The sequence below is a fragment of the Quercus robur genome, chromosome 6 (genome assembly GCF_932294415.1).
Source record: "Quercus robur chromosome 6, dhQueRobu3.1, whole genome shotgun sequence".
Lineage (NCBI taxonomy): Eukaryota > Viridiplantae > Streptophyta > Magnoliopsida > Fagales > Fagaceae > Quercus > Quercus robur.
The window spans coordinates 38,574,467-38,587,655 of record NC_065539.1 but is presented as its reverse complement, the minus strand read 5'-3'; the positions used below and the strand labels follow the sequence as shown (position 1 = coordinate 38,587,655).

Sequence of the window (13,189 nt, the reverse complement as noted above, 5' to 3'; positions counted from 1 at the left end):
ATATTTTCTAGTTTTCAGTAAAAATTCTAGATTCCTGGGACGCTTTTATTTACTTATTTATTTTTCTAGATTTCGATGCATTTTTTAATTCTGGCAACCAACCCAACCTGGCCAACGCTAACCATCACTTGAAATCGAACCGACCGATTTTTTTGGTGGTCGATTTCAGGTTACTCTGCCGTTCACCCGATGTCAACGGGTCGAGTCCAAGTTGGGTCGAAAACCGACCCGACCTGACCCGTGGACAGCCCTAACGAGGAGTATACATTAAAATGATAAAAGAAGCAAGTTAATCTTTATCTTCCATGGCAAGTGATTTTCAATCTAGGGTAAAAGACAAATGCAAGTTCTCTCTCTCTCTCTCCTTTGGTATTAGTCTTATTTTGTGTATTTCGAATTTGCAAGTGTCAATCACTCCTTAAGTTCAGCCATGAGGTCCCACCATCTCTACAACATTTAGCTAATTTATTTCAGGCACACATGCTACCATGCCTATTTCTCCACGTGAAAGTCTAGTGCCACAGAAAAATGCACAACTTGTGCCACAACTCGCCACATGGTGAGTTGTGGCACAAGTCGTGTATTGTGGTTGTGGCACTAGACTTTCTCTTTCTCCACCGGCACCCATCAATGTCAAAATTTATATGGGAAATCAAGAAACGCGGACGCGTAATAGATAGACATTGCGAAATCTTCGGAAAGGACAAGTGTAGAGTGGTCCATATTCCCAAATCCTAACAAAACAAAAAGGGTTATTATTAGGCGAAACTACAATATTGGTCCCTCAAGTTTACCCTGTGTGCGTAATTGGTCCCTCAAGTTTTAACTGAGCACAATTGGTCCCTCAAGTTTATAAAATACGTTGTTTCAGTCCTTTTACTAACTGCCGTTAGTGATGTTGCTTACATGGCTAACGGAAAAATGACTTAGCATTTTTTTAAATGACATGGCATTTTTTAAATTAAAAAATTACAATAACTAATTTCCATGTAAGATTTTAGTGACCCAGTTGAAATCAAATTGTAAATTAGAACCCGGTTACAAAGTAAACCCTTTTTTTTTTAGTCTAATTTTGGTTTAACACAAACGCACGACGGTGCCAGGCAGAGAAAGGGGAAGAAGAGATTGACGCTAGCCTATGCGACGCCGCCTCCCTCTGACCTGTCACTGGTGGAGACCCAAGCCGTAGCCACCACCGGCGATAGCCAAGCCTTAGTCACCGCCGGCGAAAGCCAGTGAGCCATGTCTCTTCTTCCCTCGCACAACCATTGACCCGCCTCCCTCCTCCCATCTCAGGTATTACACTCTTTCCTATGGTATCTCACATCAATTTAGGTTCATGTATGATTTAGATCCAAAGTTTTTGGGATAATTTGCATCATAGTTTGGTGACCATAAGATTCGGACTTGGTGAATTTAACAACAACGTTGTCAGTGCTCCAATAGATTTAGATGGATTAAAGTCAAAACAAATGCTCAAGGATTGTTTGTTTTTACTTGTTTCACTACTGGTTGTAAAAGTCCTCTTATGTTTCTTTTCTTTTAGTAAGTGTTTATTTCATTTTCAAAATTTTTATGTTATTTTTTTATTTTTTTTATCTTGGTTTCACTGCGTGAGGCCTATTCCTTATGTTATCTCTGGCACTGTTTCTTTGAGTCAGGAGTTGAATGAACCTGTGCTTTCATTCCGTAAGTCTTCTGTCTTCAGCTGAAAGTTTTCGAAGGCCTCAAACACTGCTTCCACCTGTATGTAACATTTGCATATAATTCATGGTCATAGAGAAATATCCTAACCATATAAATGACTTAGCAAAATCAATGTCTTTATTTTCCACAAACCAATTCAGGCTTCTTAGAGTACACCCTTACTATCATATCTTGGTAAAATGTAGGCAACAAGTGGCTGATGTGATCATCTTGGATTGAGAATACCTTATCACTGTCATAATCCTGAAAAAGTCAAGCTGTAAATTCTCACAATGGGCAAGTAATATCATGTCCTCTAAAGAAAAAACCGTTCATGAATTATTAGTCTAACCAATTCATGAAGGATTAATATTTAAAAGCAGTGCCTTTAAATTTGTTATTTGTGTTAAAAATTGTAAATTTGTTATTTGTGTATGATTATCCAAATGTTACCAGTTGTGAATGTTAACACAGGTTTGGCATTGAATTCTCTACTTTTATTTAGATATTGCCAACTTGATCTTGATGTTCTGATATGATATCTTACATTGGATTATTGAAGATTTGTCATTTCCAACCATAAATATATTCCCTTATTGTTTTTTTCTGATTGTTGTCATAGAATGTTCACCGACTCCTGTAGGAGGCTTAGGATCATGAAGGGCTCAGAGGCAATTGGGCTAGGCATGTGTTATTATAATATATTCAGAGTGATAATTTGTCAGCTTAATATATAGTGTGATTGAACATCATGGACTTGTTGTCAGCGTAATTGTTGATTTTTGTCTCTGTTGTGAAAATGTACATTCAAAATGATCTACGAAATATGCTTTAATTGCAGCTCCAAGGACCATGGAGAAGTGTAAGAACCGTAACTAAAGTGGAAGTATCAACAAAGACCAAAGGGAGGTGTTTCCTGGGTATCAAAAGCTTTGAAGGATTTTGAAGTTTGGTATTCTATTTTAGAAACCTATGTGTTTTTTATATGTATTAGCTTTTGTGTAGTTAAGAGACTGGAAAATTTTCATGTAAGGTAGAAGATTTTTAACTAGAGACATGGATTATTATATAATTTCATTTGTTTTTATATATGTATCTCTGAACTCAAAAGTGATGTGTAAATGGATTGCTTGATATTTGTAATTTCACTCACTTTTTATGGAAAATTAGAGATGATAAAAATATTTAGTACCCTTATCACAACGAAAATTTCAGAAAATTATGCAAATTGAACTTACCAGTTTCATCTCTCTCTGGTATTCAAGAATCCTTTCTATGGTGACATTTTTCAACATTGTAACTAAAAATCCCTGCTTTACAGCAGAGGTGGAATCTACAGATATTGCAATTTTTCTATAGTCCATGAAATTTTCAAAAGGCAATTCTATATTTTTGCCACTAACTATTACTGGGACACACATGCTAACTACAGCATCAAAAAGCTGACATGATGCTAGCGTGGAACCAACAGGATCTAAGCAGAACTTTGATGAGTGAATCCCTTGTGAAGCTAAATGTTGATTAGTTTGTGATGGTGCTCCATGTTTCATTATGCCATCTTCTTCATTTTCAAGTACTTGAAAAAGCAACTCACGGACTTCTCCTACTGACAAATGCAGAATCCATGGCTTATACAACTTTTTTTTAACCTTTTCTCTACTACCCCCTCCCCCCTCTTTTGTTCATTTCATTAATTGAATTTAATCTGCTTATTGTATTTTATTTTTGCAAGTAGAATTGCTTTATTGAAATAAAAACACGTTATGTTCACAATGATGAACACAGGATTAAGAAAAATTACACAATAAAACTAAGAGAATTGTGAAACTCTAAAATAGAGGTACAACGTGTAAAACCCCAAATTTGTTGATTAAAGCAAAGTTCAATAACAACTCCTGCCTTCTTTGAAATATGAGACCATCAAAGTATAAATCTTAGTCAAGACAACAGTGATTTCACTGTAGTTTTGTACCAAATTGGGTTGGGTATATTTGAAATTTGATTGCCACAGTTTTGTACAATATGCTCTTCCATATTGAATTTGCTCTTCCATTCAAGAGTCTTGCAAATTAAACCATTCTAGGGCATAACAATATCTCTAAACAATTGATCAATTTTAAATGAAAGACTAGCTGATTGCATAATTTGACAAGGTTTCTAATAAACATCATATTAAATTGCACCAATTAACACGTTCAAAATCGTAACATTAAATAACTTATACTTTAAATTGTTCCAAATAGTAGTAATCCTTGAACTATTTCAAATAATAACAAAAAAATATCTAAGAGTTCCATCCACTTCAAAATACAAATTTATCTCCACAAGCACCTTCACTTCTGCACATTTAACCACAACAAATATCGTTCACTGTTCACTTTTGCAGTTGTGCATTCTTATAAAATTTTGTAATTCTTCTGGATGTCTCACTTGCAACAGCCATTGTCTCTACTGATACTCCAAAACTGTAACTTCTGGTAACTTCGTTGGGTCCAACCTGATAAGGTGCACAATGATATTTACCATAAAGAAACAACATAGACAATTTTGTTGTAACATATAAATGTAATAATAATAACCTGAGATACTGGTTGACTTTGATGGACTCCTTCACATTGGGGTGTTGGCTGACTTTGTGTTGTGACATTTCTTTTCCTAACCTGAAAATGCATTATAGCTTCATTTCAGCACATTAACTATAAATTTGTGATTTTTTTCATATGAGACTAACAAATATAAATATGTACTTGCAATCACTCACAGGTATTTTTTGACTATGCTGGCTTGCATATGCTCCATGGCTTGGTTGTGATGGAGGTGCTGCCCCATTAGTAGGTTCTATATGGCTTGAAGATGTCCCATGTTCTTGGTTTTCCAAACAGTGTGTTGTTGCATTTTGCTCTCTCATCTATAAATGGTACATCACAACTTAGTAGTGCATTATCAACAAGGGGAAAAAAAGAAGAAGAAAAAAATCTAACTATTACAAGCCTTACTCGTAATTGTTTGCTAGATTGAGTAGCAGGATTGCACCTCCTCTTGTTATGGCCTACTGTTCCACATTGGCTACATTTAACATGGCCAATTCTCCTCTTTATCTTATATGGATTGTTTAGCTCACCAAGTTCTTTCTTCCTCTTCTTTTTAGGCCTACCCCCTTGTCTTACTTTTTTAGGAGGGAGTATGGTTTCTCTATTACTCTGTGGCCACAACTTGGGACCATTAATAGGGTATATACATGACCCATAAGTTTGGGTTAAGGACTCCATACTATAGCAATGATGCACATAATCTTCAATCGTATGACCCATATATCCCAATGCAGCTATAGAATGTGCACAAGGAATCCCAGTAAGGTCCCATGATCCACATGAGCATGTACGCTGCTTTATGTCAACTACATACTTGTCAGGCAATTTTGATACTTCAAACTTTGATTCATTGCTATCCCCACACCAAACTGGAACCCAATTTGTACTATTAATTTTTTCAATCTCTAACTTGTTTTGGATTCTAGGACATATAGGTCCTTGATACCTTGCAATTTTCTCCTTCTTCTTAATATAATAAGCCATCAGATGCAATCTAATCTCCTCCAACATAGTGATTATTGGTTTATCCCTAAACTCCAATATTTGAGAATTAAAATTTTCACATCCATTGTTGGTTAGTGCATCACACCTAGGATACCTTCTAAAAGCTGCTCTTGTCCAAAACCTAGGTTCCTTTCCTACCAACCATTCCCATGCCTTTATGTTTAATTTCTTGATCTTCCCCATTTCAAACTGAAACTCAGACATGTTAGTGGCCCTAGCAGCTGCCCACATGCGATCCTTTAATAGCTTACCTTTATGATCCTTACTAAAGTTATTATATAGATGTCGAACACAAAATCGATGGTCCACACCTGGCATGAGCTCATCAAACATTTGTGTTAATCCCTACAATGAAGACATAAAATACAAAATTATTGGATGTATTAGAATATAATTAATTTGGAGTGAATTTATAGTAAGGTCCATCATCCAAATTTAAAGAATAAAATAAAATGAAAGTTCAATTTACCTTTTGCTGATCAGACATGAAGGTCCACCCTTCATCCCTTAAACTTCCAATATCATCAAGCAACCTTTTCATGAACCATGTCCACGAGTTCTTTGTTTCTGCCTCAACCACGGCAAATGCAATTGGGAAAACACCATTATTTCCATCCTTGCCAACTGCTGTCAAGATCTGTCCTGGATACCCACCCTTCAAATGACATCCATCAACACCAATAAAAGGCCTACAAGCAGCTAAAAACCCTCTCTTACAAGCATCCAAACATACATATAATCTCTCAAATTTTGGTTGCAAGTGTGGTTGAGGTCTATTGGTAGAGATTAGTGTAGTAGACCCAGGGTTGCTTCTCAACAATTCTTCACAGTAATCCCCCAACTGAGCATATTGTTCTGTAAAAGTTCCATGCACTAATTCTTTAGCCCTACCTTTTGCTCTAGATGCTTGATACCTACTAATATGAACCTTAAACTTATTTACAACTCGGTCTTTAATCACGGACATCTTCACATTTGGGTCATTCCTCACATCATCCACTAGATGCTTCCCAAGCCAATTTGAAGATGCAAATCTATTCCTCAATCGCCTCCCACAATTATGTTCTGGATTCAATTTCTTCACCATCCAAGTATCTTCATCTTTCATCTTTCCACAATACAACTCAAAAGGACATTTATCTGTGCATTTTACTCTTACCCTCACTTTGTCATTTTTTTTAAACTTTACTGGAACCCCTTTGAAAATAGAGTAGAGTTTGATAGCATCCATGACATCCTTTTTGGTAGCAAACTGCATCTCAAGTTCAAAGTGCACCTCAGAGAAGGATTCTGGTGGATGGTATTGAGGATATGTACGCCTAGTTTCATCATCAGATGAACTAACCAGACTTGCAGACGTCTCTGACTCCCACTTATCTTCATCCCTATCAGCTCCAAATGCAACAAGCGCACTTGCACTAGGATTAACCCCACTTACATCAATCCATGTAGGATCAACACCTCTTGCATCAATCCTAGTAGGACCAACACCACTTGCACCAGCCTCACTTTGGCCAACACCATTAGGATCAACCCCACTACCTTCAACCCTACTAGGACTAACCCCACATGCACTAGCCTCTCCCTTTCTCCCCTCTTTGAGTTTCACCTGCTTTTCTTTTCTAAGACACAAGGTCTCATCAGGTAAGCCTTTTACTTTGGAGGCTATTTCATCACTGCTAATATACTGTGCAAACATATCATCATCATCACTTTCACTGCATCCAAAATGAACCCTATGAGCACTATCCTCTTCACTAACAGCCCCATCTACTTTGTCTCCCTCATTAAAATTATCCTCGTTATCACCACCTCCCTTATTACCAATAGCATTCTCATAATCATCTAAGAATATAACATACACTTCCACTTCATTATAACCTCTAATACACTTCACCATGTTCATTACATCAACATCATTCTCCAAAGGTTTTAAACCACCTGCAAATGGCATAGTAGGCACTCTGTACATAAATACATCATTTTCACCATACCCAAAATTTTTGGCCTTATTCCATATCTCGACAAGTGACATTTCATCGGAATTATTGTCTTCGTATATCTTTACCTCCCCTCCTTCGTATCTATATGGATTATTCCTAATCTTCCCCCAATAGTAAAGAGCGATTGTGAAGTCAAAGTCGTCCATTCCTACAAAAAGAGCAAGGAATTTACTGTTAAAAAGTGACATTGTAAAGGGCTGAATTATTATTTTTAAACAATAAACAGAATTTAAACAATAAACAATATGTGGTCCTTCTCCTTGTGCAGTATTAACTCACTAATAGACACAAAGGGTCCACCACTACATGGTTAGGATATTTCTCTATGACCATGAATTATATGCAAATGTTACATACAGGTGGAAGCAGTGTTTGAGGCCTTCGAAAACTTTCAGCTGAAGACAGAAGACTTACGGAATGAAAGCACAGGTTCATTCAACTCCTGACTCAAAGAAACAGTGCCAGAAATAACATAAGGAATAGGCCTCACGCAGTGAAACCAAGATAAAAAAATAAAAAAATAACATAAAAATTTTGAAAATGAAATAAACACTTACTAAAAGAAAAGAAACATAAGAGGACTTTTACAACCAGTAGTGAAACAAGTAAAAACAAACAATCCTTGAGCATTTGTTTTGACTTTAATCCATCTAAATCTATTGGAACACTGACAACGTTGTTGTTAAATTCACCAAGTTCGAATCTTATGGTCACCAAACTATGATGCAAATTATCCCAAAAACTTTGGATCTAAATCATACATGAACCTAAATTGAGGTGAGATACCATAGGAAAGAGTGTAATACCTGAGATGGGAGGAGGGAGGCGGGTCAATGGTTGTGCGAGGGAAGAAGAGACACGGCTCACTGGCTTTCGCCGGCGGTGACTAAGGCTTGGGCTATCGCCGGTGGTGACTAAGGCTTGGCTATCGCCGGTGGTGGCTACGGCTTGGGTCTCCACCGGTGACAGGTCAGACGGAGGCGGCGTCGCATAGGCTAGCGTCAATCTCTTCTTCCCCTTTCTCTACCTGGCGCCGTCGTGCGTTTGTGTTAAACCAAAATTAGACTAAAAAAAAAGGGTTTACTTTGTAACCGGGTTCTAATTTACAATTTGATTTCAACTGGGTCACTAAAATCTTACATGGAAATTAGTTATTGTAATTTTTTAATTTAAAAAATGCCATGTCATTTAAAAAAATGCTAAGTCATTTTTCCGTTAGCCACGTAAGCAACATCACTAACGGCAGTTAGTAAAAGGACTGAAACAACGCATTTTATAAACTTGAGGGACCAATTGTGCACACAGGGTAAACTTGAGGGACCAATATTGTAGTTTCGCCTTATTATTATTATTATTATTATTTATATAAAATTACCAACATGGACATTCATAAATCACACCAAGTTGCACCGACTCCAACCAAAGGAAAAGAAAATAAATAATATATATATATATATATATATATATATATATATATATTTATATATACACCCACTGCGCCTAGTCTTTTTATGTACCCTAGGTCATGCATTGATAACGTATTATATGGTCCATGTGCATGTTAAAATTTAATTATTTTTATTTTTATTATAAAATTACCACCCGTGGACTTTGATTAATCACACCAAGTTGCACCGACTCCAACCAAATAATAAAAATAAAAATTTGCGCCTACCCTTTTAATGTCTCAAGATCATGCATTAGTTTCTCAAAAAAAAAAGATCATGCATTAAAAATGTATGGTCCATGTGCATGTTGAAATTTGTTAATACAGAGTAGTTTAACTTTGAAATATAACACATGATGAAAAACTGTTTGTAAGTCCAAAAGGGGATATTTTATACTCTTACCTCTCAAAACTTCCCTCTACCCTACTTAACATTTTCTTTTTCTCCCCTTTTTTGATGTTAAAGTCTACTTATCTTCACAGTTCCAATTTCCAATTTTCAAATCAAAGGGGCCCAAAATGTACCCATCGTCACCTAAAAGTATGTAATATGTTACCTTTCTTTTTCTTTGCTATTAGTAAACTACCACCCTAAAATTTGGGATATTTGCATTATTTCTTAAAGTTTTAAAATTTAAATTTTACCTTTTAAAGTTTTATTCTATTTGCATCAGTAGCCCTTTCATTCATATTTTTTATTAAGTGCTACATTAACTTGTTACGTTAATTTAGTTTTTCCAACAAAATAATGTCATATCATTTTTGTAACCTAAAAATATTTAAAAATAAAAAATGAAATAACATAATAAAAATAATGTGACGTATTTTTATTGGACAAACTAAACATGTGTTACAAGCTTATGTGGCATTTAACAGAAAACATAAATAGAAACGTCACTTATGCAAATTGAATAGAATTTTAAATAATAAAATCCAAATTAGGAAAGTTCAGTGTGTACAATTCAAACACCTTTAACTTTAGGAGTACTGTTTGAAATATACCACACGATGAACAACTGTTTAAAACTCCAAAAGCAATTACTTATATTCTTACCTCTCAAAGCTTGTCCACTCGACCTTTAACTTTTTTTTTCTTTTTTTTTTTTGGATGAGAAAATCACTCGACTTTAACTTCACTGTTTCAACTTACCATTTTCAAATCAAAGGGACCCAAAATGGACCCCTCGTCACCTAAAAATCTGTAATACGTAACTTTTTTTCATAACTTATAAAATTAATGGATGAAACTACTTGATACTGTGCTGCCGACGAGGTCCCACAATAGGCATTATAAAATGGCATCCACTCTTCTAGTTTTGAATCATCAGTAGCCAATATGTCTAGCACAAGCGTACTAGTGTTGTTTCTAGCAGTGGTGCTTCTCACCACTCCATCCAATGCCGATTACCCAAAACCACCTCCATATGAAAACAAGCCCCCCATTCCAATTCAGAAACCTCCCCCAATTGAGAAGCCACCAACTCCTATTTACAAGTCTCCTCCAGTGAGAAATCCAACCCCTGAACATAAGCCACCAACCCCAGTTTACCAACCCCCTAAACCATCAGTGCCAATTCACAAGCCACCAACCCCAATTTCTAAACCTCCAACTCTACCTCCCAAAGTGGAGAAACCACCAGTGTATAAGCCACCAACCCCAGTTCAGGCACCTCCTAAGGTAGAGAAGCCACCCACTAGTCTACCTCCCAAAGTAGAAACTCCAGCACCACCAAAGCACTTGCCATCACCACTTTATGGTCACTATCCAGGACACCCTCCAGTGGAGAAAGGTCAAGATCCTCACAAGCCACCCCGCAAGATTCTGCCTCCTCCAACACCATACAAGAAACCACCTTCTTCTGCCTAGAGGCTTTCATCACCTATCCATTACATCTGAGTTTTAGGGTGAATGTGAATAGATTAATCACTAGAAATAAGAGCTTAGCAGTACTTACTATGCTTCCTTGTGAGTCATGTTCTATGGGTTGATCATTAGGAATAAGCTTACTCGTGTCATTAGTTATTGCAGTGTTGCTTTCTGTGTAACTGCTAAGCATGATATCATTTTTCTAATTTAAAGCAGTGAGCTATCTAAAATATATATTCCCTTTTACCAATGTGTTTGTTCTTTACAAACATTAACAACGGGCTCAAGATAATTCATTGTTTTTTTGCTTCGTGGAGATTTGGTTGGGTGGAAAGAAAAATCAGCAATGTCACATTCCGTACTACAATGATGACATAATAATCGATCTTCATCCATCCTGTTTACCAAATCTCAACAGGGTTCGACCAAGACAAAACAAAACATTAAAAAAAAAAATGACAAGATTGGTTGATAGTAATACTTGACATCATCATCACTTTAAACAAGCAGACTGAGCGTATTATTACGAAGTGAGATTCTCACAGAGCCTGGATTCCACCTAAAAGATTTATAATATGGGGTTATTTATGAATCTAGTAAAGCACATGCACTAGTTTGTTGTCAACGTTAAAGCAAGATCAAGAGATTGGTTCAACTTCTATCAAGCCTCTCGTAGGGTGGGTGTATCAAATGTTCACCGTGAATTAGTTGAATAAACAACAAGAGTCAGAGTTTAAGTTTTCAGCAGATAACTTCAAACATATATACATGTACTTAGATTAGGTTAAATTAAGAATTCTATTTCAAATAACGAAAAAAGGAATGAAATATGCAAAAGTTAATTATTACAAATTTTACTTTAAAGTCACTGTAAACTAATATAACAATGAATGTTATTATTTGATATCAACAATATAATTTTCCTTTTGATCAAAAAATAAAAGATATGGACAACATAATAAAAGAATGTCATAATTACTTTTTCTTTTTCTTTTTTATCATTAATGAGTCGATGAGACATCATGTAAAAGTTATGTACCAAAAGTGCTAGTGTCACTAGCATTACTCAAACCAAATATCTATTTATATATGTTGTAGTACCTTGCTAAAAGAGAAAAAAAAAATTGAAAATATAGTAAATTTGTCTTTGAGATGATGATAAGGAGAAGGAAATCAAGGCCTTTTCTAGTTGTTCAAAGGCTCCCCTATGTAGTTCTTCTAAATTTCAAATAGTCTTCGAGATCTTATGTTTTCGATTATCTAATAAACCATTGAGCTTATAGACCGTCGTTTATGAAGTTCGAAATCCACCATGGAGAAGAAATACAAGAGTCTAGACATACAACTGTAGTAGTCTCAATGATGTTATAGGATTTGAATGAACATCAACCAAGAAGAAACTTAAGAGGGAGATCATCACTGAGCCGCCTCTCTTTCAATAAGCTAAACTTTGAGTACTATGACTTCTACGGTTCTACCTTATGTGCAAAAGGGCTTTTACAAATTATAAACTTGAGAAGGATTTAAAAAATAAAAAATAGGAATGAAAATACAAGTAAAAAATAGTATAGAGACATGTACCAAATACAAAGAAGAGAGGGAAAATATAAAACCAAATGGCCTGTTTGGAAGTTTAGAGAGGGAGGAGAGTAGAGTGGAGTAGAGGGGAGGAGAGTAGAGGGGAATGGTTACCCTCCACCTTGTTTGGATGTTTTTAGAATTAGTAAGGGGGAAGGGAGTAATTAGTCCTTCCCTTTGTTTGGATGTTTTAAAAATTAGGATGGAGAGGAGATGAAATAATTTAAATAGACAAATTTACCTCTATTTGAAAATGGACTTACAACATTAGTCTATGATTAATTTGTTAGATTAAATAATTATTTAATCAACATTCTCATTCCATTAAATACCACTAATATCCATCAAATATATATATATATATATATATATATACATATAAAACTACTATTAACTATTATAAAATAATTTTTATTACCTCAAAAAAAATTATAATAAAAATTAAATTAAATTTTCTTTATTGTATATACCTGTGTTGGGTTGAAGAAGAAAGAGTTTAACCAAAAAAAAAAAGAAGAAGAAGAAAGAGGTTTTCCTAGTGAACCCCAAGGAGAACCCGTCGGAGCGAGCCACCGTCGTGTCGGAGCACGGCGATTGGAGATCGATAGCGATGGTGTGGTGGTTTGGAGCGGCGGCGATGGTGTGGTGGTTTGGAGCAGCGGCGATGGTGGATTCTCTCTCTTTCTCTCATTTTGATCCTCTCTCTCTCACTCTGATTCTCTCTCTCAGATTATATGTGGGTTTTGGTTTGCATTGAATTTTTGTTGTGGGTCTCTCAGATCGGCGTGGATTGGATATCAAAATCGGTAGCAAGGACTAAAGATCGGCGGCAATGGCATGGTGGTTTGGAGCGGCAGCGATGGTGGATTCTCTCTCTTTCTCTCATTCCGATCCTCTCTCTCTCACTCTGATTCTCTCTATCAGATTGGATGTGGGTTTTGGTTTTGCTTTGAATTTTTTGTAGGTTCAATCCGAATCGTTTTGCTTCTTTTGTTTTTTTTTTTTTTTTTTT

At 35.8% G+C, this 13,189-nt stretch overlaps 1 protein-coding gene and 2 long non-coding RNA genes across 3 annotated transcripts; 2 read left to right on the top strand and 1 right to left on the bottom strand.

Annotated features, from left to right (window-relative positions):
- The first annotated feature begins 1,086 nt into the window (after window positions 1–1,086).
- On the top strand, window positions 1,087–2,375 carry LOC126688678 (uncharacterized). Its single transcript, XR_007644334.1, has 3 exons — window positions 1,087–1,296; window positions 1,662–1,746; window positions 2,309–2,375. It is a non-coding gene; the product is annotated as an uncharacterized LOC126688678 (long non-coding RNA).
- Window positions 2,376–4,124: 1,749 nt separating this feature from the next.
- On the bottom strand, window positions 4,125–4,547 carry LOC126688679 (uncharacterized). The gene is made up of 3 exons (XR_007644335.1): window positions 4,448–4,547; window positions 4,266–4,346; window positions 4,125–4,183 (listed from the first exon to the last, which is right to left on the bottom strand). It is a non-coding gene; the product is annotated as an uncharacterized LOC126688679 (long non-coding RNA).
- A 5,521-nt stretch (window positions 4,548–10,068) lies between these two features.
- Window positions 10,069–10,599, top strand: LOC126690158 (repetitive proline-rich cell wall protein 2-like). The gene has a single exon (XM_050385290.1). It carries the CDS (start codon window positions 10,069–10,071, stop codon window positions 10,597–10,599), a length of 531 nt encoding a protein of 176 aa, XP_050241247.1.
- Window positions 10,600–13,189: the final 2,590 nt, after the last annotated feature.